Source organism: Peromyscus leucopus, chromosome 17 (genome assembly GCF_004664715.2).
Source record: "Peromyscus leucopus breed LL Stock chromosome 17, UCI_PerLeu_2.1, whole genome shotgun sequence".
Taxonomy (NCBI): Eukaryota; Metazoa; Chordata; class Mammalia; order Rodentia; family Cricetidae; genus Peromyscus; species Peromyscus leucopus.
This window is the reverse complement of record NC_051077.1, coordinates 5,997,759-6,024,396: the sequence shown is the minus strand read 5'-3', so window position 1 is coordinate 6,024,396 and position 26,638 is coordinate 5,997,759. Positions and strand designations below refer to the sequence as shown.

The 26,638-nt window shown below is 42.1% G+C and overlaps 1 protein-coding gene across 1 annotated transcript in view; it reads left to right on the top strand.

Annotated features, from left to right (window-relative positions):
• Csmd1 (CUB and Sushi multiple domains 1) overlaps positions 1–26,638 on the top strand; it is a 1,301,483-nt gene that overhangs the window by 1,129,168 nt on the left and 145,677 nt on the right. Inside the window, exons 34-36 of the mRNA XM_028882070.2 lie at positions 284–408; positions 1,735–1,831; positions 12,801–12,905. Coding sequence (XP_028737903.2) covers positions 284–408; positions 1,735–1,831; positions 12,801–12,905 — 327 coding nt within the window. The remainder of the gene's footprint in view (positions 1–283; positions 409–1,734; positions 1,832–12,800; positions 12,906–26,638) is intronic.

The window sequence follows — 26,638 nt, the reverse complement described above, 5'->3', positions numbered from 1 at the left end:
TAGCTCCAAACAAAACACACTTCAGAGACACTGTTGTTGTAGACAGTCCTGTCTTAGAAAACCCCCCAAAAAGATTTACTTAAGACTTAAAACTCAGTTACATGATGGCTATCAATCTTTATATATTGTTGCCCATTTGAAGAGAAGAGATTAAATTTTACCTTGGCTAAAAACGTCACTTAAAATAGCAAGAAAAGTTTCCTAATCACAACCAAGGAAAAACGAGACATCAATTCCCATAAATTCGCTTAGCATTTACTTAACGCGTGCCTCTGTCTTTCAGTTCCATGCAGTGGCAATTTCACTCAGAGGAGAGGAACAATTCTGTCTCCAGGCTACCCTGAGCCATATGGCAACAACTTGAACTGTGTGTGGAAGATCATAGTAACAGAGGGCTCAGGGATCCAGGTAGGGCCTCAGACCAGGGCCACTGAGGCAGGTCAGCTGGGATCCCCCAGCTTTCCTTTTCCTCCTCTTCCTCCCCTTGTTCCCCTCATCTCTTCTTTCCTTCCTCACTCTCTCCCTCCCTCTCTCCCTATCTCTCTTCTCTCCTTTTCTTCTTCACTTACTCTTCTTTCTTCCTTATTTATTTAAAGATTTAATAAACATTATTTATTTATTTATTTATTTATTTATTTATTTATTTATTTATTTGCTTTGTGTTATCTTGAGTTAGGATGCAGCACAATGAATTTCATTCTGGCTTTTTCACACATACTTTGCCCTCATTCACCCCCTTGCTCCACTGACCTCCTCCTGCACCCTCCCCACCCCTCCCTCTGGTCCCCTCCTCCTGCACCCTCCCCACCCCTCCCTCTGGTTCCCTCCTCCTGCACCCTCCCCACCCCCCCCTCTGGTCCCCTCCTCCTGCACCCTCCCACCCCTCCCTCTGGTCCCCTCCTCCTGCACTCTCCCACCCCTCCCTCTGGTTCCCTCCTCCTGCCCCCTCCCCACCCCTCCCTCTGGTCCCCTCCTCCTGCACTCTCCCACCCCTCCCTCTGGTCCCCTCCTCCTGCATCCTCCCCACCCCTCCCTCTGGCCCCCTCCTCCTGCACCCTCCCCACCCCTCCCTCTGGTCCCCTCTTCCCCACTGTACTCCCTTGCACCCTCCTGTCACAGGTTTCTCTTTGTTTCTATTCTGAGAGTTGCTATAAAGTGTTTCTAATATCATTTTCCATATTTGCAATAAAATGTATGTTTATTTATCTATTTTTATTAAGATTTTTTTATTCATTTTTATTTACTTATTTTTAAGGCCTTATTTTTCATTATTTTTAATTGGGGAGGATGCGTGTGTGCAATGCCTGAGCAGGCCAGAAGAGGGCCTTGGAACCTCAGGAGCTTGAGTTGCAAAGGGTTGTGTCATGGGTGCTGGGAACAAAGCTCAAGTCCTCTGGCAGAGCAGTAAGTGCTCTTGACCACTGAGCTATCTCTCTAGCTCAATAACTGATTTTTAGAATAAGGGCTATGGGAGGTGTTATATATAGAAATTTTGCCATGTCCTGTCATATATTAGTTCCTTTCTTTCATATATATATGCCCACTGGCCTGTCCTACCACCGTTGACACCCTCTTCCAATATGACCCCTCCCATCTTCTTGTCCTCTTCATCTACTGTGTAACCCACTGAGCCAAGTTATTTTTATATGTGTTTATCTTAGTCAGGAAAAGCTCATGAGTTTAGATTAGTTTGATCAAAACAAAACCCAGTAACCCTGCTTTGTGACTCGGTAGATTCAAGTGATCAGCTTCGCCACAGAACAGAACTGGGACTCGCTGGAGATCCATGACGGAGGAGACATGACGGCCCCAAGACTGGGCAGCTTCTCAGGTAGGGGAGTGGCTGTGCTTCACTTTGTCTCTGCTTTGAAGTCAGAACCATAGCCAAAGAGAGTACTGAAGACATTCTGTGGACAGTGCCCCACAGCTTTTCCTTCCGCATAATGGTTGCCAGTGGGGGAGGTCCAAGAGGGAGGTGGCAAGGGGGTCCTGTGCAGGTGGCCATCTGAAGGAGCCAGGCACCTCAGCAATTAACAGTATGAGGCTGGCCATGGATGGGGGCCACCACTGACAGGCACGTGAGAGGAACAAGACTGAGAAGAAGCTTGCCCAAGGGTAGGAAACCTGGAAACGGCCCTGTGTACTGTGCCTCACTGAGGCCCATGATCTGTCGTTCTCCACTGTGACAGAATCGTGACAAACCCTAAGCTCAAACCCAGATATCCTCAGCTCACAAAGACAGGGATCTGGAGCTGTGGTCACGGGCAGTGCAAACAGTCCTTACACTTCCAGTTTCACACGCATTGAGTCACCTTCCCCAGGCCTTGTCCTCTCAGAAAACCACTGACAGCATCACCTTCTTCCTCCACCTTGTCACCATGGTCCCCAAAGCTGATATCATCTGTGCACTATAGTCCAGCCCACTCTTAGGTGTTACGTGAGCTCATTCACACTAAGTCCTAAATTTCAGAGATAGAACTGCCTAATATGACACAATAAATATCACATGAGAGGTTGTTTTGTTTTGTTTTTTGTTTCAACTAAAATGTTCTTTTTCTGTTGATTTTTTTTTTATTGAGTAAGTAAGAAATGAAGGAAGGATGGGCTTTTCACAGTGCTGGCCACAAGACTGATTGTATCTTTAAATGATGGAGAGATTGTGTCTATGGCTGTCAGCAAAGTAAAATGATTCTGCATGGCCAGACACATAGGTGCTGGATGGTAAAGTACCAAATACTTACTGTCACTCATCACCCATTGCTTATCTCTGTCTGTACTTGGCTATTTACACTTTGGGAATTTTACCCACAGGGGCCCATCACCAAACAAGTTTGGTCTGGAATTTCTCCACACAGGAAACTTGAGTTCCTTAGCCAGGTATCTGTTGTCACTGTCCTCTTTACCATGACATTTACAGACATGTTTATCTAATTGACAGAGTTGTGAATGAAGTAGAAATCCCCTGCCGTTAAAAACAACAGTAAGCCCACAATTTAACATCTACATGGAGAATCCCAAATCAATTTGATTCTATGACATCTAAGCAGGAAGTGCTGGGAGATTATGGCTGGTCTGGGGAGCAGGGATAGCAGTACTTCTGTAAGATGTGGAAAGGATTAGTGAAATGTAGCCACACTAGGGAGTGGAGGTGTTCTCCCACACACTGGGGGGTGGTGGAGGTTGCTCCCACACACTGGGGAGTGGAGGTGTACTTCCACACACTGGGGGTGTAGGTGTGCTCCCACACATTGGAGGGGTGGAGGTGTGCTCACACACATTGGAGGGGTGGAGGTGTGCTTCCACACATTGGAAGGGTGGAGGTGTGCTCCCACACACTGGGGGGTGGAGGTGTGCTCCCACACATTGGAAGGGTGGAGGTGTGCTCCCACACACTGGAGGGGTGGAGGTGTGCTCCCACACATTGGAGGGGTAGAGGTTTGCTCCCACACATTGGAGGGGTGGAGGTGTGCTCCCACACATTGGAGGGGTGGAGGTGTGCTCCCACACACTGGGGGGTGGAGGTGTGCTCCCACACACTGGGGGGTGCTGAAGGTGTGCTCCCACACATTGGAAGGGTGGAGGTGTGCTCCCACACACTGGGGGGTGGAGGTGTGCTCCCACACATTGGAAGGGTGGAGGTGTGCTCCCACACACTGGAGGGGTGGAGGTGTGCTCCCACACACTGGAGGGGTGGAGGTGTGCTCCCACACATTGGAGGGGTGGAGGTGTGCTCCCACACACTGGGGGGTGGAGGTGTGCTCCCACACATTGGAGGGGTGGAGGTGTGCTCCCACACATTGGAGGGGTAGAGGTGTGCTCCCACAATGAGAACTATGCTCTTACCTCCACTTCTGCTTCTCTTAGTGATTCTTATTTTTTTGTAGTTTTTTTCCCTTTTATTTTATTTTACAATACCATTCAGTTCTACATAACAGCCACAGATTCCCTTGTTCTCCCCCATCCTGCCCCCCTCCCCTTCCCCCCGGCACACCCCCCTTTTCCACCTCCTCCAGGGCAAAGCCTCCCCCCGAGGACTGAGATCCACCTGGTAGACTCAGTCCAGGCAGGTCCAGTCCCCTCCTCCCAGATTGAGCCAAGCGTCCCTGTATAAGTCCCAGGTTATGCAGGGTCACTTAGTGATTCTAAAGAAAGGAACCAGTCCTGGCCCCTATTCACATTACACAGAGGTGCTTGGGTTTTTGTTTTTTAGTTAACCAGGGGGAAATGTCTTTAAAATTATGTGTCACTGGGCTGGAGAGGTGGCTCAGCAGGTTTGAATCTCAACACATAATTCACAAAAATCTTTAACCAGTTTCAGGATAAGATGCCCTCTTTTGGCATCCACGGGCACCAGGCATGCACATGGTACACAGACAAAACACCCATATACGTAAAGGAAACATAAAATAATTTAATTAAAAAAATTGTTTGTCATAGTTACCACAGCAGCACAGTTCTGACACCTATTGCCTGGAGTTGCTTGGAGGCAGAGCTGACGCTTGACAGACAACATCAGACACAAGTGGGGAGCTAGAGTCTCAGGCCACCTATAATATTGAAAATGAGCTGTAAATCAAGGGATCCGAAGACCCCTCAATGCTGATGGGCCTCTAGAGTAGTTCATGGTGCTCCAGAAGCACACATGTATGAGGTAACTTGTGTTGAATAGAACAGAAAAGGGCACCAGCCAAATGGAAGCACTCTGAGTATGAGTGTGAAAAGAATCCCAGGCAGTGGAATTTCATTCCTCAGAATGTGTTACCTTCTAGGCATACTGATGTGTGCTACCCATCTGTGATGCTCACCTAATCTGTGGCGTCCAGATTTTCAGGACGTTTTTGTTACATAGTCATGATTGACTGTATTGTTGGCTGCAAACAGAACTTAAAATCTTGCCCTTTTTATCTCAGACCACTGGAAGTAGGGCTGGTGTCTCATGGGTCAAGCTCCAACCCTGAGCCGCTTGATTGATATCCCGAGTATGGCCAGCCTCATCCAGAGTTTCCATGGCATAATCCTAACTGTGGTTACCCCAAAGTCAGTGGTCCATCAACCCTTCCATGAATGACCAGAATATTCAGTGAACTGGAAGACGCCCAGGGCTCAGAAGTAGCCTGGCTATGTGACACCGCTGTCTACCAACCATATGATCTGAATTTAAACTATGACTTTTCTATTTTTAAGTTTCCAGATATATAAGGAATGAAAAAATATTGAGACAATCAAATACCGAGAAAACACAGGTGAAAAGGCAAGCATGTGTCTTGTAAGCTTTTCCCCTTTTCTTATATACTTGATGTTGGTTACAGTATCTTCTGATCCATGCTGGCTGAAGCAACTGCTTTGAGACAGGGGGATGATGCAGTCATCTAAACTTGAAGCATCCCTGAGGTCCTAGCTGAGACTCAGCTTATATTCTTTCCTAAAATGTAAAGAGGGATCTTAACAAACCAGGTCTCTGGGCTTGCATCAAGAAATCCCTCTCGTAAAAATAACTGGGCCATTTGAAGTTCATTGCAGCCAGATGCAGCTTGCCACTTTCAAATTAAATTGAGGGAAATGAAAATTGGCAAACGTTTTCAATGATGAATATCAAACTAAAGTAAATTTGGGGTTGGGGAGGTGCCTCGGTTGGTAAAATACTTGCCCTGTAAGCATGAGGGACTAAGTTCAGTCTCTAGTCTCGAACCCATGTAAGAAGCCACTGTGGCTATGCCCACCTACAATCCCATTGCCAGGAAGATGGCAACAGGGTATCTGAAGTTCATTGGTAGCCAGTGGGGCTGAATCAGTGAGCTCGAGGTTCAGTGAGAGACAATGCGATGGGTGATAAAGGAAGGCACCTGGCACAGACACCGTATTGAACACACACTAAATTAAACTAAGCAAACAAGTCTCAAACACTATCAAATTTAAAAAAGTATTCTGGAAGATACAAGTCTAATTAAAATAACCCTCATGACATGGAACAAGCTTGCTTTGTATAATAGTTTTTCTTTTTTTTTTTTTTTCTTTCTTTTTTTTTTTTTTTTCCGAGACAGGGTTTCTCTGTAGCTTTGGAGCCTGTCCTGGACTAGCTCTGTAGACCAGGCTGGCCTTGAACTCACAGAGATCCACCTGCCTCTGCCTCCCAAGTGTTGGGATTACAGGTGTGCACCACCACTGCCTGGCTGTAATAGTTTTTCTAAGCAATTAAGAATGATTAAAAAAAAAACCTCTACATTCATTTAAATACAGCACCTTTATATTATCGATTATTTCATTAACGCATATACCGCTATGGACGCCAATATGTACAGAACATTGTGAAGGGTTGGCTTTCAGCAGTGGCTGCATCTTAGGACATCCTGGGGATGCTTGCCACAAGTGTGACTTGCAGTTTTCTAAAGCATTTACATGCTACAACCAACTGCTCACCAGACTCATGGCAGCAGACAGAGATCACTACCATCTACACATCCCCCAAGGGATGCATGGGCCAGTGTATGCCCACAAACCTGGGATATTTTAGGCCCATCTTATAAACATCAAGCATCCACTTGCATGAATAATTAAAAACAATAATCAAGAAAGCTCTTGAGTATGTGCCCTATGTGCAACACAGTGTTGTGTGTGGTTCCCAATATGCAAGGGAAGGAGGTACACTCAGTGCCACTACCACACAGCCACGTTTGGAAGCTCAGGTAACTTGTTTTACTCACTAGTTCCCAAAGGGAGGGGAACTCTCCTTGTGATGGATCGGGCTCTCACTTTGACAGACTTGGGCATCTGATGAGAGGATGACTTGTGAAAGTCAGGTCTTTTAAACTGAGGTATCAACTCTTCTTATTCCGTCATCCTTGAATAGACTAGACAGGCTCTGTCTGTCTTCCCTCTGTCTTCTGTTTGAGACTGGATATCCCAGGTATACCCTTTTTTTTCACTTCACATTATATGGTTAAATCACCTTGAGTTCATATTTACAATTCTCTTGCTGTCTTTTCATTTTCTCTCTCTGCATACACATCATAGTGTGTGAGCCCCCATGTCTGACAGTGAACAGTGAACGCTAGCAGCCAGGCTGACAGTGGCCTGGGCCAGCAAGTCTCCCCACAGGTGGTCAGAAGCCTGGCATCTTCTCAAGGGTAGTGTAGTCTCTGGCCAAATTTAAAAGGCAGGACTTTTACTCTGGCAGTGGGTCTGTGTTTGGTCAAACATGTCATGCTGGGAACATGGAGGGTTTCTAAAGGCAGCAGAATCTCCCTGTTGGAGTTCTTTGCTTTTTTTTTTCAAGGGTAAAATGGGTTTTGAAATTTCATACTGGGTCAGTTTCCTTCTTCCTATATGTTTTCAGAGTGGATTTTTTTTGACACTGTTTGAGCCCAAGCAAGGAGAACAGGTGACAGATGTAAGGTTGGGAACTAAAGAGATACCCAGTAGAATTTCAGGGTTAGGAACTGAGTTCAGAAATGCACTGATGGGGAGAGAATGAGTCTTCTCCATATTTGAGAACACAGCTGCTCCATCACTGAAAATTTGAAGGCCATGGGCACCTGGTGTGCTGGATTTGACTCAGAAACATGGGTGTGTATTCTGCATCCCCTCCCTCCATATTGTCAGAGAAGCTGATTAGTAATAGCCCAATAGCAACAAATGCACCTAAGTTACAACTTCTGTCTTTTAATCACCCTGAGCATAATCAGGCTAAATCCCATTCTCAACCTTAAAGCAGTGTTTCTCAACCTGTGGGTCATGACCCCTTTGGGGGGTTGAACAACACTTTTACAGAGGTTGCCTGAGACCAGCCATCAGAAAACACAGATATTTACAATACAATTCACAACAGTAGCAAAATTACAGCTATGAAGTAGCAACAAAAATAATTTTATGGTTGGGGGGGTCACCATAACATGAGGAACTGTATTAAAGGGTCGCAGAGCTAGAAAGGTTGAGAACCACTACCTGGAAGGAAGCACATTTCTAGGAGGATTATTGATTGCAAGGCTGGATATATGTAGAATGTATATGTTACAAATAATGTACATAATATGTATACAATACACGATGTGTATGTGTATTGTATATAACATGCATGCATATACAACATATGATCAAGCACTTTGTATATAATGAATGAAATTGATGTTTATGAAATTCAAAGTTCTAATTAGATGAATGAATAGCTCCCCACACTGTAGATCCTGACATACATGGAAAATTATGATGAACAAAAAGTGCATTTTTGGTATAATAATGATGATGATAATGATGATGATGATGATGATGATGATAATAATAATTTAAAAATAACAGATATGTAGTCTCATATGCTGAGCTGATAGACAAAGTGTGTGTGAGACTGGGGCATCTATGTCTCCATGTCCCCCCACAAATACATACTCACTACAAAGTAGCAAAACAGCAGAGTGGGGCCTGTCAGACCTCCCTTCGGAGTGCTAGAGCCTCAACTAGGATGGGAATGTGCATTGGCAACCTCAGAGCCTGCTCTGAGAAAGACAAGTCAAAGCTTGGCTAACTGCCGTGTGGTCAGTGCTACTCTGCACATGTTCTCCCAAGGCTGGCCATCACATGCCGCCAAGGTACTGCCACCAGCTCTCGCAAGCCTGTGCCGCCAGTGCCCAACTGCCACACAAAACAGCCAGCAGCCAAGCTGAACCAGGAGGAGCGCAGCATCACACCACTGTTTTTACCCCAGATCCAAAGCCTGAAGAGTGAATAGTGTTGAATGAAAGTCCAAAGGTAGTCCACGAAACCTAGCTTGTTTTTACTTTTTTTTTTCTCTAAAATTTCAAGAAAGAAAGATGAAAACCAAGGGCAAAGGACTTGCAGCCTCAATGCTGTTTGTGATAATGGCTTCTGAGCTTTGCTGTCGGAGCCTTTGCTGGAAGAGGGTTGACACTCACCTGAAGCCGGGAACTCATTGTGCTGTGGTATCTCTGTTCTCCAGATTTTGAGAAGAAGCTCTGTGGTTTACTCACTAGTCATGCGGTGTGTTTAGGGACCATAGAGGTTAAGACTGCTATGACATCTACATGAATATGCACTATGGACACAGAAACGACTGTGTCATATGTCTAGAATGATAGCTGATACAGTAGAGCATCTTTAAACTACAACAAATTTTCTATTCAGCTAGAAATCACGTCAGCTCTCTTAGGAGAATAACTTAATTTGGATATATTACTTTATCATTGTGGACATGTATAAAATTCTCAATAAAAAAATGTAAGTTATATGGAGAAAAATGCTATATCAGACCAAAGTTTGGATTTTTTTAAGAACACAACTAACATTTAAGGATTTTGTTCCTGCGATCCTTTAAAGTATTTATAAAGCAGATTCTAAAATATTTTAATTATTGGATAAAAATAAATAAGCATGAGATGTCATAAGAAGTACATATTTCAAAACAAAATGATTGACATCTTTAATAAATTCAGTGCTTTGGTTTTTTTCATTTCTGCTTGGGTAGGAATATGTATGTAGATCTTTTTTAGTAAGCCATTGAAAAATCACTTTTGGAAGCAGGCAGGTTATAAATTATAAATGAGTAAAATAGAGCAGAATTCATGCCGACTTGTATCTGCCAGTTAGTATTAAAGGGAAGCAAATATCAGTATACTGAGAGTAGACTCTGCAGGGACAATAATAAAATTTTGCAGCTTCCTTTGTTATCTGTCATTCTATCTGGGTCATAGTAAAACAATGTGATCAGAAATATTCTGCCTATGGCAACATTAAAAAAAATCTCTTGGTTGAATTTTGCATAGAGAGGATAAGCCCCTGATATTAGACTACCCTGAAAAGTCCTGAAGTTAACTCCAGTGAATGGCAGGTGCAGGACAGACCCTCTCTGTTCAGAGGTGGCTGGGTGATGAGGGGCCCACCGTATGTAGCTCTCCTGAAGCATAGGACAGACAGTTGTTAGATTTCATGACTGACATACTAAGAGGCATAATTTTTCATCTGAAAAAGGCATGGGAATTCACAAACCAGTGTCATATGCATAACTCATTAGCTCATCTGAGTAAAAGACTTACCATGATCTTGATGTTGTAGAATCAGAATGCACTCAAGCTTTTGTAGGTGACATGGGGCGATGGAGTTAACCAGTCCCAGAGCCTGAGCTAGAAGTGGCTTTCTGAGTCTACTGTACAATTGAAAAATCAAACAATGCTTATGTGCAAGTTACTAAGCTGGGAGCTAAGAACTCTGAGATAACTCAGGTAAGATGGATATAGGACACCCAGGCTGTGCAAAGTGAATTCCTATGTTTAAGTTTGGGAGAAAAAAAAAAAGATGGAGACTTGTGATGCTGTGCTGGTTAGTTTTACCACAACCTAGAATCACCTAGAGTAGCCTTAATGAACTGTTTAGATCACATTGGCCTATGGGTATGACTGTTGGACATTGTCTTGATGTGGTAATTGATTTGGGCAGCACCATTTCACTGGCCAGCCCCTGGCCTATGTAAAATAGGGAAAGCAGAAGCAAACAAAAATCCATGATTTTTTGTTTATTTGTTTTGTTTTTCTTTCCATTCTTGACTATGAACATGATATATTGAATACCTATGTTAACTTCCTCAAAATGATGGGCTGTATCCTGGACATATAAGCCCCATAAACCCTTCCTGGCCTTCATTGTCTCTTGTCAGGGTATTTTATCACAGTAACAGAAATGCAACAAGAACATGTAGAAAGCAAAGAAGAGTGTTTCGTTGTAGGATTGGTCATTATTTAAGCAGACACTATCAACAGACACCATGAGATTTCCCCCAAATGAAGCTGTTAGATCCACAGAAAACATCATTCCTCTTCATGTGCCAGCCAGATAAAAAGAATGCAAGACAAAAGATGACAAACATCATGAGAATTCCATGAAATAAGTCACAATGCATCCTTTAAACCAATGTCTTCTTTTGTGGATTTTAGAAGCAGTCTGAGACTGAACAATAAGCAAAGTAGTTAACACCCTCCACCTCCATGGTTCTCTGACATCTCTGTCCCTCTCTGAGGCCTTGAGGTACCTACTCTACTGGAGTTCTATGACCAACACTTTCCTTTGCTGAAGTTGAACCAGGAAAATGTGTTACCCAAAGAGGACATACCAACAGACAATTCCCCCACAGCTAGTCAGTGTTAAACAACTATCATTTATCCATCTTTTTAGATTTGTCATCTGTCTGTCTATCCATCTATCTTTTTCTTTGTACTCTATAAATTCAGAGTCAAGCAGCAAAGGGCTGACTCTGCAAGCATTCTGCAAGAGACGTTTCCTCACATGTCCCTTAGTGGTCTTATAGTGGATTTTTACTATTGGTTTATCCTAAAGAACTTCCACCTCTTGAATTCAACTCCTTTTGTCTTCCAGGGAAAAATGATTGAGGCACAGACCCCATCTCAAATAGGTGACCTAACTTCCTATAGTCTAACACACACACACACACACACACACACACACACACACACACACACACACACATACACAATGGATACAGGTTTCTCTTTTCTTGACCCTTTTCTTACTATTCCCCTTCTAGAACACTTTAAATAATATAATTTTGGTCCCAGTTGGCCAATAAATGAACATTATTAGATAAAACACATGTTCAAATGATTGGTGAATTTCTGGAAGCCCAATGATAGATTCCAGATGGCAGCCCAAGATTAGCATGAAGGTTTTATTCTATTCTCAGATTAGCATTATCAGAAGCTCATGGGAGCTTGCCCAAGGGTATATCCCAGATACCAACTATCTCGTTCATTCATGTCTTTCCCAACCTTCCCACAGGAGACAGCCAGGTCTAGGACCAGCAGGTGTCCTGGCCCCTGTAAATCTCTTAGCCTTTGTCTTCCAAACCCTCAGCTTCTAAAACCAGAGATGCTGGGGTGGGTCTCAGTGTGGGAAGGGATGAGGGAAGATCAGCAGGAAGGCAAGGGAGCTTTCTGACATGACTTTCATAGAAAAAATAAAACTAGTGGAAGATCTCAGAAAAATAATGGTGGCTTAGTGTACCAGCAGAGGCTAAGTTTGGAGCCAAGGAGTTGAGGGTGGTACCAGGAAGGGGTATATTAACTGTTTAAAGTACTGGACCTCACAGTCCTAAGGAGCTTGGGGAGGAATACATGTGGTGTTGAGAGATAAGAGCCCCACAGCTTAAGACTCTTTTCTAGCCTGAGGTAATCCCAATACTAACGATAGTCCTTCCCAGTGCTATAGAATTCATTACTCACATTCTCCAAAGTTGATTTAGGTTTTACTAAACAATGTAACATATGGGATTTATCTAGCCTGGGGGTATGTAAAATAAATGCATAGAGAGAGGCAAGTGTTTGGAGACAGACTGATGGCTGTAGGTAATTTAGGCCAGACTGAAGGTAAGGGGATTGACTGGGTGCAATCTGGAGGAAGTGGCGACAGGTCCAAGGACCTCTAAGGCAGCGGTTCCCAACCTGTGGGTGGCGACCATCAGAAAACACATATTTCTGATGGTTTTAGGAACCCCCAAACATAAATTTATTTTGGTTGTTACTTTATAACTGTAGTTTTGCTACTGAGAGGTATCTTGGTTCCTATGTCTTTTCTGATGGTTGCATCCTACAAGTTGAGAACTGCTGCTCAAAGGTGTCTTGCAAAATGGAACGAGTGGGCAAGCAATGATCAGCTCCAGCACTCGGATTAAACACGGATGATCAGACGAGCTCTAGGCACTTGGAAGCCTGGGATACAGTCTTCCATGTTCCGCGTGTAGAATGCCTGCCTGTTTCACGTTAAAGCTGCTCCTCTCCCCCGTACAGGTACTACAGTGCCCGCGCTGCTGAACAGTACTTCTAACCAGCTCTGCCTGCACTTCCAGTCAGACATCAGTGTTGCTGCTGCTGGCTTTCACCTGGAATACAAAAGTAAGATAAACTGTCGCTCCTGTCTGGCTCCAGGAGCATCCTCCCCAAAGGAACCAAACCTGCATGTGTTAAACAATGAAATGTTGCTGTTGGGAAGCTCATCTAATACTTACATATAAAATTGAGTTTTACTAAGCATAGGCTACATGAAGGGTGTTCTCTACAAACTACAGACTTTTGAGCAAATGCAGAAGTTAGTATCTGTAATAATGAGATGAACTGGCTGTGCTTTCAGGCTCTTTGCCTTAGGAAACACAGCCAGCCATTTGTAACATGACTGACTTTATGTGTGACAAAAGACACTCACAGTCACATCCCAAAATATAGAGTATGGTCATCTCAGCAGATAATGTCATGGGGCTTTCCTTACAGACTCTCAAAGATGTTTAAACAAGAACTAGTGAGAACAGGCATTTCAGAGCCCATGTTTATGTGTTATTCATTTTAATTGGAAAGAGACACCACAGAAGAGAGGTGAATTGTTATAAAAGCAGATGTGTAGCTGCATTAATGGTCTGATAAATGGGACAACAAAGGTCAAATCCACAAGCCCACTGCAGTGGTGGATACTGCTGGTAAACCTCGTAAAAGTGAAGCGTGAATTTTCCAGGGAAAGCGAGGTTTATCTGGGACGTGTTTTCAGGCTCCGAAATGGTTTGATGTTGGCATTATCTCCTCTAATAAGCGGTTGCAAGTGAGCAAATACGTGGGTTAGCGTCAATAAGTGATTTTTAAAATTGAGATAAACAGTTTGCTGGAGTGTAATGCATGTGTTTTCAAAAGGCCACATTCCAGCTGATGATAAATATTCATCACCAGCCACCAACCACAAGCCGCGTTCATAGTCTGCCTAAGCCTCCCCACTTATTACAGGCATTTGCATGCAAGTATGTTCCAATTTATGTGAATAGGACTACTCTAGTGACAGTGTAAAATGATCCTGTGAATGTTATTTATGTAGAATACTTCTGGAAAATTCTGCTACTTTGATACATTCTGCGAAGATTTCACAAATAGCAGTTGCAAGCCTTATTCATGACTGTGTTAACCAATCCATTAATATTTTTGCCCTGTTGGAACTCACCACTGTTCTTAGCCCTTGAGAAGTTATCTTACAGTTTCTGGCTTTTCCTTCTCTTTTTGGGGAAGGAGACATTGGTAACACAATTAGCCTGTGATTATTGGGGATAATTATCTACTTTGCAATGTACTGTAGCTCTATTAGCATAATTGTCTCCATCCCACAATATTCTTAGTCAGTATGAGTCTCTATCAGAGAGACTAATTTCCTTCCATCTCCTGTGGAAATGCAGCCTCTTCAGGAACCCAAGACCTTGTGCAAGAATCCAAGACCATAATTAAATAATGTGTTTGCTTTTCATTGGACCAAACATGATGTTACATTTGAACTTGGGCTACTCTAGGTTGCTGTCTTTGTGGCTAGTGCTGTTTTGAAAACTCACATCATTTGTGCACTAAAGGGAATTCAGCCCATTGCTCTAATTTTTCCTGCCTGTTGTAAATGGGAATTTAAAGTATTCATTGAGTTAGCCTTACCACTCTGAAGACTGTTGACCTAAGTTGCCAATTATCTCTAGTATTTTAATACATTGATATATTTAGGCATGTACTCTAAAACATATGTCTCCAAATCTCTGTAAAAGTCTCTTGATTCATGTTTTTAGTAAAATGTGCATCCATAAGTTTAAAAGAAGATAGCAGCTTCTAGAGCGTATGCCAAGCAATCTTCTTGAGCTGCTGTCTGTTCTTAGGCAGTGCTGTATTTTTGAGGTGAAAAAATAAAAGCAGAAAACCTGTCACCACAATGATGACCAAGTATGCAGAGGCACCGTGAGCATTTTGCCAGGAAAACTGTTTACTAAGCTCCACAGGCCAGGAGCCCCAACTGCCACTGGGAAGGGATGTCACAGATGTCCCTATTTAGTAATGTTCACACCGCACACAAGCCCAAGTCTAAAGTGAGGAGGACCAAGATGCCTGTTGAGACTGAAACCTGAACCACAGTACCTGCTACATACCTGCCTCCAGATAGGACTCCTCAGTGTTTATGTGAATGAAGGCCAGGCCTCCTTAATCCAAAGGGGCACCACAGAATTCTCAAACCCATACCACTTGCACCTGAAGGGGTGGCACATGTAGTTCCAAGAGTGCACGGCTTGACATGTGTGATCCAGAGCATCTGTGTGTGTGTAACCTAGGGAGCACATGCACATGGACATACAGCATCTCTGAGGACTTGAGTTTCTAAGAGTGAAGAATCTGGGAGCCACAAGGCACTTCGCACCTACTTTTCTCCAAAGTGGTGCACTGGGGGCTTCTGTGATACCCCACCAAAGACAGCCTGTGGTGGGAAGGTCAGACCTCCTGTCTTTGTCCCTGAGACAATGGAGACTCAGACCCAGCCTTGAGCGTTTTGCTTGGGTGAAACCAACCTGTTTCCCTAGTCTCTACTTCTCCTGTGTCTGTAGCAGACAGTGTCTGTCCCTCCTGTCCCCTTGAGGGAGTGTGTCTGTCATAAATGAGGTCCCCCAGGTACCTCAGTGTTGCTATGGATTCAGAAAAGTTTTTGTTTTATACTTCAACTTTTGATTGTTAAAATAAAAGGGATGTTTTCTTTTTCATATTTCTACAGCTCAAATGGATGGGATTTCTAAATTGTTCTCAGTCAAGGGATATTTGTGATTTAGATATTTTAAAATTGCTGGGGGGTTTTGGCGTGTGTGTGTGTGTGTGTGTGTGTGTGTGTGTGTGTGTGTGTGTGTGTGTTTAACTATACTTGGGAATTTAAAGGGCTTAAATTGCTCTAGGTCAAAAAAGTTAAGTGAATGTTTTCCAAGGAAGCCTTAAAATTTTGCAAAAGATCTTAAACTTTTTGAAATAAAGTAATAAGCCCTTTAGCAGGATGGTATCATAATTGAATATTGACAAATTGACAACCTGGGTTAACTCCCTGATTATAATAACCCTTATAAGTATATGTAAATTATAAGCATACTTTAATGACAGTCTCATATTAGTGATACTCATGAGCACCCCGATGTCATTGGTGGGCTTGATTAAGTACCCAAGAAATGGGAGCTTGGACAAGAACCTCACTGTATGCCAGCACATTAGAGAGCTCTTTGTGTCCCAGTGATGAATTCTGCACCCCTTCCCCACAGAGAGGTTGTCAATAAGCATCTGCTCACAGTGTGGTAAACCGACCATATGCCTGCCCGTCTCACCTCTCACAGGTTTATCTCTATTTAATCATTGACTGGTTTATAAGGTTTTCTGGAACAATTGTCACTACCCAAAATTTCCCTACAACCTTCTTTTAGTCTTCCTCTATCTCTACCAGAAATGCTTTCCTGAATCTCAGTCAATCATTAAGCCTCCCCCATTGTATCTTAACTGAATTGAGGGACTTGGCATCTTTTAAGTAATGTAAATTCTGGCTTCTCACATCCCGGAGAATTTCAGAGAAGCTTCTAAGAATGTGAGGTCTACTAGATAATCACAGGTTTCTGATACTTTTTGTATGTGTTACATGCAGCACAAAGGATTGCTGAAAAATTTAAAGTTTGTTCCTACCTGTGATCTTTGAACATTTAAAAAACTGTAGTTCAATGCAGAAGGACCATCTAAAACAGTTCCACAGCTGCTCTTCTGAGCAAAGGGACTGGGGTTTTCCACATTGTCCTGCACTAGGCTTTGAGAATCTCAGATCTCAGCAGATTTGAAAAGAGCAAGGTGTGTGTTTATATTGTGTTCCCCAATATATTGTGCACCATAAAAAAACTTACCTGGGGTCAGAGAACAGAACAGCCACTAGATATAGAGGCCAGAAAATGGTGGCACACACACCTTTAATCCTAGCTTTCTGAAGGCAGAGATCCATTTGGATCTCTGTGAGTTCAAAGCCACATTGGAAACATGGTGACTCACGTCTTTAATCCCAGGAAGTGATGGCAGGAAGTAGAAAGGTATATAAGGTGTGAGTACCAGGAGCTAGAGCTGTTAAGCTTTTAGCTTTTAGCAGCAGTTCAGCTGAGGTCCATTTGGATGAGAACTCAGAGGCTTCCAGTCTCAGGAAACAGGGTCAGCTAAGGAATTGTCGAGGTGAGGTAGCTGTGGTTTGTTCTGCTTCTCTGATCTTCCAGCATTCATCCCAATACCTGGCTCTGGGTTTGATTTTATTAATAAGACCTTTTAAGATTCATGTTACAAAGGGGCAGGATAGATTTTAGGAAACTGAGCCCTCCTCTGAAACATCTGTGGACAGTCACCTGCTGGCCCAGACATAGTTCCTTACATTCTTGCTAGGTGGACCCTGAGTACTGCTTACAGAATCTGTCAGCTCCAGGATAAAATCTGCTCCCCTCTCCTCTGCTCTTGCCTCAGAGCTTGCCCACAGGAGGAGGTGCCTTTCTGGACACCAACAGGTGAACAGGTTCTTGTGACTCATCAGATACCTACTTTTATTTGGCCATTTTTCATCTGGAACAGCCTCTACAGAGCATGCTCCATTCCTTCTTTCACCTCTCCTGGGAGATGGTGGCTACCCTGGCCGTCCCATTCTTCCCCTTAGTGTACGCACTCACCTCCATCACCTGTTATGTGCACACATCTTCATTGTCTGCCATTGTTATTTCAGCTCCATGGAGACTGGCAGGACAGACATGACCGCTATTTCTGTCACATTTAGGTCCCTGAACCTCTTCAATGGCTACTGACTCTGTCAGGCATCTTGAAATCATACAACAAGTTTCTGGGGTGAAGAATGATGTATACTTCAGGCTGAAATAAAAGTAAAAACATGAACAGACACATGGGACAACACTTTCTTTTTTAAAAATCTGTAGAACCCAGTGAATGGCATTGATTGCTGGTTTGTTTTCATATAAGTTATTATCGTATAATGATGTCCAGTTGTGATAAATGCTTCAAAAGACATCAAGGGACCACTTTGGTAAGATTTTGTTCCTAATATTCTATTTTAAATGAAATTTCACATAATTATTTTAAAATGTAAGTGAGTTTGGGGGTTTACACATGTAGGAACTGCTGTGGGTCTCCTGTTGGTGCACAGGAGGCATGGAGTAGCTGAAACTTAATTTACCAAGGGTTTACCTATTCTTGGGGGCGGGGGTCTCTCAGTATGGCGGTTAATCTTGGTTGTCAGCGTCGTGAGATCCATAATTGCTTGGACCATGGGCCTTTAGGTATGTCTGTGGAGAGTTATTGTAATGAAGTAATCGAGGTGGGTAGATGACACTGTTCACTGTTGATGACATCACTCCTTGAGATAGAATCTTCTACTGCATAAAAATAAGGAAGGGAGTTGAGCACCAGCATCCGTCTCTTACTTCACTCAGTGTCACTGCCTGAACAATGGGTCTACTGAGTAGTGGGAATTTCAGTCAAATCTAAATGTCTTATAGTGACTTGCTTTTACTTAAATAGATGGAGAAGACTTGTGAATATAGTTTCATTGTGTTTACATTAAGCCTATCTCTCAAAACAAAAAGAAAAAGATTCAGTTTTTAAACTTATTCTTTGAGAATTTCATTAATGAACACAACCCCTCCCTGCTTCATGTCCTTTTTTTTTTCCCTATCCCAATATTGAATGCATCAATCCACTGACACCTTCTAAGTCTGAGAGAAGAAGAGCAGAGCCCACTTTTGAGATTCTCAGCTTTTGGATAGTTGACTTATGAGCTATCTCAGTGCAGACCATTATATATTTCCCTTAATTTGGGCCTCTGAGCTTCTTAAATGCAAGTGTTTATTTCTCTGATATTTAGGAAGCTGCCAGCTGTTACATCTCCAGATTCCCACCCCTTTCCTCATCTGTTTTCCTTCAGGAACCTTCCTAATGTAAGTTTAGGATCATTGTGTTGTATGTTGAATTATGTCTTAGACTCTGGTCACTTTTCCTTCCGTGTTCTCTTTTTATTCCTGCCTCAATGAGTTTATTGTTTCTGTTTTCATACTCCCCAGTGTTTCCTTCTCTTTAGTCCAGCCTTTCATGCTGTCTCTTCAGTGAGCTTTTCCAATCATTTATTCTATTTTTCAGTCCTGGAATTAGTCTGATCCACCCTTTGCTTGCCTGATCATGTGTAACTCTTCATTCACATACTCTTGCATGTCATTAATGTTCATGTGACAACATTTAAATTGCTTGTCTAGTAACTAATATTTGGACCAGCCATTCCTTTCTCTGTCATACATGATTGGGCCTTAAAATTTTAAAAATAACCGCTTCTCCCTGATCTTAAATCCATCTACAATGGAGAAGATTCTAGCCAAGTGTGGCAGTGTGATGTTCTGGAAAGTTCTAGAACCTCCTCTGGGACACATCCTCTGTGCTTGTGCAAATAGTGAAAAAAGTATTTTACTTGTCACTCAGATTTTCTCCTGTCTTTCTATGACACTGTCCATTCTGGTGCTTGGCCCAGCCATGATTGTAGCTAATATTCCCAATGTCTACCATGTCGTGCCTGTTCCTGTCACATTTAGATCCATGAAAAACAGAAACCAGTCATTGAGGCAGACACCCCAGAAGTCAGAACATTGATGACACCCCCCAAAAAAAGTCAGAACATTAATGTTTGTTCCTTTATTTTATTTCCCTGCAAGAAGCCAGGCATCTGAAATCTTCTTCCACTGATGATGCCCTGGGGAGGTGGGGTGTCTGGTAGGCCAGCACCACACATTTTCTCACAAATTGAAGTGTGGTGGCTTCATGATTGCCTGGGCTACAAGGACCTCAATTCTGATTCTGGATATCATAAACAAGAAATCAGTTCATGTCTGATGCTTTGGTGATATCTTTAAAGAGAGCAGATGTCTAAGCTTCCTACTTTGATTACTCCCAGATCTAACATATTATTCAAATAGCATCAGTTAGCTGGGAGTAATTTGACACTTGTGATCCCAGCCCTCAGAGTTGGAGGTAAAGAGAAGGACTAGGAGTCCAAGAACTTCTTTTGCTACATAGTGAATTTGAGGCCAACCAGGGATACATAAGACCCTGTCTCAAAAGCAATAGTGAATAGATTAATTAATTGAAAAGTTAGGTATATTCATAAGCATCCATTCAAATTGCAGAGTAGCTTTAAAACCCAATAGTTCTATTTCATTACTCTTCTACCAAGTTCTTAGTTGTTTAATGAACAAGCTTGTCTTGAATGTACACAGTCTAAGTTTTGAAGTTGTGTTAAGAATTGAAACTTTCTTTAATAGGCTCATCAAATTTTGAGCAATATCAGAATCCAGTGTGCTATATTATTATACATATTGTTCTTATCCAAGCGTCATTCATCACCATACTCTTAATAGTATAGATGCTTACATCCTAAGAAGGTACAAGCTAGCATCAGGTTTCCTCAAATCTCTAAAACAATAAATATTGCACATGCACAGACAACAGTCAAATTTGTGTTTTAAATACATGGCATCACAATTTGAGGGTACAAAGCCTCACTATAAGTCATGGGCCAGGAACTCATCTTTAGGGTAAGTGTGTACAGCTGTGTTGGCCTCAGGGAAGCTTTCCCAGGTGCCTGGAGATAAGCAGGCACATTGGACACATCTAGCAAGGTTCTGATGACTCTGTGTGGTGGCTTCGATGAGCTGTCCCCAAGGCCTGAGCATACTTAGTTCCTAGTTGGTGGCTCTTCCGGAAGGTTTAGGAGGCATGTTCTTGCTGAAGGAGGTGTGTCACTAGGGGAGAGCTTTGAAGTTTCAAAAGACTCTTGCTGGGGCTGGAGAGATGGCTCAGTGGTTAAGAGCACCGCCTGCTCTTCCAGAGGACCTGGGTTCAATTCCCAGCACCCACATGACAGCTCACAACTGTCTGTAACTCCACTTCCAGGGGACCTGGGGACCTGACACCCATGGCAAAACACCAATGCACATAAAATAAAGTTTTTTTAAAAAGCTGTTAAAAAAAAAAAAAAGACTCTTGCCATTCCAGTTTGTTGTCTCTGCTTGATCCTTTTTCCTGTTGGCCTCTGGAAATGTGAGCTCTCAGTTGCTGCTGCTGTGGCTGTGGCTGTGGCTGCCATGTCTGCCTGCTGCCATGCTTGACTTCCCTATGTGATTGTGATGGACTCTGACCCCTTCAAAACCATAAATCCAAATAAACCCTTCCTTCTATTAGTGGCTGTGGTCACAGTGTTTTATCACAGCAATTGAAAAGTGACTAATGCAATATGCTAACTGAAGAGCTAATAAATAAAAGCATCAAGCATGTCAGACATAAGACACTAAAACAAAATAAATGTATTAGAATTCTGGATAGATTTTTGCAAGAAGATATTATTTTAATGAATTACCTTACTTCACTCAGTGTCACTGCCTGACCAATGGGTCTACTGAGTAGTGGGAATTTCAGTCAAATCTAAATGTCTTATAGCTGTTTACTTTTACTTAAATAGATGGAGAAGACCTGTGAATGTAGTTTCATTCTATTTACATTAAGCCCATCTCTCAAATGTCTACATTGTATTTGATTTTTTTCCCTCTACTAATATAACACACTCAACAAAAACTTATTATGGCCGTGGTTTCAGACAAAGCCTGAGCCTCTTGTTCAGAATCCCTGACACTGCAGTAAGTGCACACGTGGGTAGATTTATTTTTGTGTAATTGAGGAAAAGTTCAAGTGTGGTGTTTGACATTTAACAACCCTAGCTGAGTCTAATGGTCTGACTGTTCTGAACCAGCTGTCGCTCTAGTAAGCTTAAGTGGAGCAATTCCGGAATTTGTGATGGATATAGCTCCGTGGTAAAGACAGCTGGCGAGGCTGGATTTTTAGCAGTCTTCTCCTTCGTGCAAAAGTGTGACAAATTTAACCAGCACGCCCACCTAGTGGCCCAGTGGAAAGTAGGAAAGTAGGATGCTTCCCTTCCTGCTATAAAGTAGGGACATGTTCAGATGTATGTCTTTGCGGCTGCAAAGTTGTTTATTTTGGTTCATTTGTTAAAAGTATCGTTTGCCACTTAAGAACACCTGGTTTCCTAACATTGGCTCTTTAATCATAAAACACAGAAGTGGATTAGCTAGCAAGAAAAGAAATGATGGAGATTCTTTAGGCCAAATTTATCACCTATTAAATGGCCAGTGTGGACTACCCTGCCCCAGGTAGTGTGCTTTCGTGACAGATGTGTGCTAATTGTTTACGCGAATGTTGGTCACTGTGACACAGCATCACAGGCTGGAGCTAGGACAGCCTAAGTATAATTCTCACAATCCCAGAGCTGGAAATCCAAGGTCAAGGCATTGGTAGAGTCTTCTCCTGATGAGGACCCACAGGTTGGGTTCGTAGGTTCTGTGCAGGGCTCTTACTCTGCATTTCCTTACTACAATAGCATCGATTGTGAGGATCAATGTCATTCTTACCCAACTCTAGTCCCCTTCTAAAGGGCCCACTTTTAAATCACATTGGATGTTAAAATGTGAGTGCTAGAAAGCTAAACATTTGTCCCATGATCATAGGAAACTAGAGGAGGAGAAGAAAGAGGAGGAACAAGGGGAGGCGGAAGAAGAGACTATATTGTTTCCATTGGTTCTTAGTCTGAAACTGCAGAAGTTGATGGAACATCAACTGTAAATTCAACATGAAAGTAGGGCTGTGCTATGGGGCGTGGTGACTCATTGTTTACTACAGCTTGGCTTTGGGTGTAGACAAACATCGCCTGGATAAATCACTAACCAGGGTTCCACAGAGGAGGCTATTGGGCCAACCAGTGCTTCCCAAGTGCTGTGCGGAACATGCCCTCCCTGTGTTGTTTGTGGTGTTGCACAAACCACACCTGTACTGAGATCAGGTAAACCTTGGAAACCCAGGGTTGAATAAGGTGGAAAATGGCCTATCTGTGAAGGATTACTCTGTCATTAAAATGCTAAACCTCTAAACTTGTAAGTCAGCCTTAATTAAATGTTTTACTTTGTAAGAGTTGGCATGGTCCTGGTGTCTCTTTACAGCAATAGAAACCCTAACTAAGGTAGAGATATCACTGATTATCAGCAAAACTTCTGTTTTAGGATGTACAAGGCTGACATAGATTCAATGATAAGAATTTTTCAACAGCTGTGGTAATGTGTACCTGACATCCTAGCATTTGGGAGGCTGAGACAAGAGGATTGAGAGTTACAGTTATTGAAACTGCCTCAAAAAATTATAATCAACTAGTAAATTAGAATTCATATTTACTTGTACTGTACAGAAGAACTGTTCTTTAATTATAGAGGTTCTACGTTTTACAAAAGTGTTAATCCCACGAGCTATTGTCAACTGGATGTATTGTCAATCTAAAATGCATGTGATACCTCTGACCTAGTACCAGTTGCCCATTCTTCTAATCTACTAGCAGCTAGAGTCTGTGCAGCTTTACAAAAACTTGTCTTACCTTGTATCACCAGTCCTGGGAAAAAATCAAAAAGAAAAATTCACAGTGTGGTTCCTACTCAATGCACATTGGTTAGCACCTCATAAAGCTAAAAGTCCCTGTGTTGAAACACTGTCAACAGAGACCATTTGTATTTACAGCACAGCATCATTGACATTGTCTTTTTTTCTTTCTTTCTTTATTTATTTCTTTCTTTTTGGTTTTTTGAGACAGGGTTTTTCTGTGTAGTTTTGGTGCCTGTCCTGGATCTTGCTCTGTAGACCAGGCTGGCCTCAAACTCATAAAAATCTGTCTGGCTCTGACTCCTGAGTGCTGGGATCAAATGCATGCACTACCACCACCCGGCTGATATTTTCTTTTTTCTTTTTCTTTTCAAAATTCAAAGATAGCCTTTTGTGTCCACCCATTGTAATGATGATCTACCCACATATTGAAATGATGTGTGCATGCATAAATGCTTCTGTTCTAGTTAGCTTTAATTTTCAATTTGACATAGCTTAGGGTCATCTGAGAGAAAAACCTCTATGGAGGAATTGCCTGGGTCAGATTGTCCTGTGGACAAGTCTATGGGTATTGTCTTGGTTGTTCATTGGTGTTGGATAGCCCATCCCATGGTGGGCAGCACCATTTTCTGGGCAGGAGGTCCTGGACTCTACAAGAATGCTAGCAAGCATGAGCCCATATGAACTTCTCCATGGTTTCTGCTTCAATTTCCTGCTTTAGTTCTTTACCCTTATTCCCCTCAATGACAAACTGTAATCTAGAAGTATAAGCCAAACAGTTGGCTTTCTCTCTAAGTTGCCTTTGATTTAAGGGTTTTATCACAGCAACAGAATAAAACTAGAAGATTGTACTTTGCATTCTCTCTGTCAAATATTCCAACTCTGAATCTCTCCATGTAGATCTACTTCCCACTTTTTTTTGTTATTAGAGTTATTGTTGTTTTGAGCTCTTCAATCAGAGTAACATGTTCACACTAACTTGTGAATTGTGAAGACTCCAGACTACACCATTGGCAGTGGGAGCAATGCTCAATTGAAAAACATCCTTTGAAGTTATCTGGGTGTGCACCTTCTGCAGAGTTTCTGGTTATCCTATATAGCTGGATTTTTCTCCATTCCTGCTCAGGACTACAGCCACTCAGACCCAAATAAACACACAGATGCTTTCATTAATTAAAACTGTTTGGCCTAATGTCTCAGGCTTCTTGCTAGCTAGATCTTACACTTAAATTAACCCATAATTCTTATTTATGTTTAGCCACGTGGCTTGGTACCTTTTCCCAGTTCTGCTTTCACATCTTGCTTCCTCTGTTTCTGGCTGGCCACTCCTGACTCAGCCTTCCTGTTTCCCAAATTCTCCTCTCTCTTTGTCCCTCCTATACTTCCTGCCTGGCTACTGGCCAATCAGCATTTTATTTGTTAGCCAATCAGAGCAACACATTCACAGCATACAGAACAATATCCACAACAATTCTACTCGGTTTGATTTAAAAGCATGCAGCTGTCATGTGTTGTCCATAATTTTCACTTCTGAGATTCAAGTGAACTCACTCTGGATTTTTCTGCTGGTTTCTGAGCAGTCACAGTGTACTCTGGAGACCTGATGGGCTATCTGCTCACCTCTGGCACACAACATTCACACTTTATGATCAGCAGTAGGTCAAGCCATTAAACTCTACTTTTGGTCAAATTAGGACACTTATCTTTTTAATGACTTTGTTTCATGGTCTTTGCTTCTACAGGCTAGATTCATGGGAGTTAAAAAAGTTCCTTCCTACATTCTAAATCAAATTGAAACTTTATGTATTAGCACATTTTCAAAGTCCACATTTTAACATCAGAGTGAACAGAAAATATATTCATGGATAATAAATTATAAAACACCATAATGTGTTAGCCACCCCCATACATACAAATGGTCACATGTTCTTCAGATTTGTGAGAACAATCCTCATCTGGTCTTCAAGTAGATCAAGGAATCTGGCTCTGCATGGGCCACCTTTCAGTGACAACCCTCATTAGGTGTTCCACATCATCATGTATGTTAGTTCAGAGTATACCAAGATTAGATAGGGACAGAAACTCTGCCAAAAATCTTGCAAATAATTTTCCAGTCTCCTCTTCCTAGCTGTCGCTGCCTCTGAAACACTCGTGGAGAGTTTTCCTATCAATCTGTTATATTTAAATTTATCATTTTTTTAAAAAAATTATATTGTATTTATCTGGTTTTGAGACAGAGAGCCATTATATAGCCTAGTGGCCTCAAATACTCAATACCTCTGCCTCATCTTCCTGAGTTCTGGACTTCCAGGCATGTTCCAACACCATGCCCCGTTTAACCAGTTCGTAGGTTGTCCTTTCTGTGTTTTTGGAGCTTCCTAGACATATGTTTGTCATGATGAGAAACTCATATGTATGGCTTTCTGCCACTCCTGGGATGCATCTACTCAAAGCTTAATGTGAGATACAGTCCAGTCACCTCAGGCAAATAGTTCTCCCCCAACTCAATGTGCAAGACAGTTTTGGTAAAGAGTGTCCTCCCTCACCTGATGTAGACTGATATACTCGTGCTGGCCTAGACTCATCACTGCATACCACCCTGCTTGATGCTTGTCATACCACTTTTATTTCATATTTTTATTATTAATTATATATTTTTAAAAATATCCGGATAAATGAGAGAACTGAAAACCACCCCTACATACGCTGAGAGTTTACATTTTTAGTTTCTAACATACATAACTGCATGGGAGGTGCTGAGATGGAGGAAAAGCATGGTGGTGCTTCTTTCTGCATTTCAAATACCATGATATCTTTGGGGAACATTCTCAGTCTCACCATATTATTCCCTGACTAAAATGATGTCTTGATGTTTTGTTATTAATTAGAAAACGCATGCTACATTTCCTGTGGTGACAGATATCAATATTACCTTTTTCAGAGGACGAATTCAATTACAGTATAGAATTTAAAGAATGAGAAAATGAAACCCAATTAATATGCAATAACTGCATATAAATCAATATATAATAAAAATACATTAAAAAGGAAAAACACGTTATACAGCATGCAGAAGGGGAGGCAATTCAGCTATTGATATCTGGTATTACTTCTTACCATTTTAGTCTCAATAAATATTTACCAATTTAATCTCAGTAAATTTTCCTTTTTGATTTTGAACATTCTGCTATTGAAAACTTAGTTCTTGGCCCTATCTTTTGAAAACCTGAATTGTTCCAAAGTGATGCTGTTGTCAAATGATCATAAATTATACTTCACAGTGTTCCAAACTTTAATTAGGTATTTTTCAA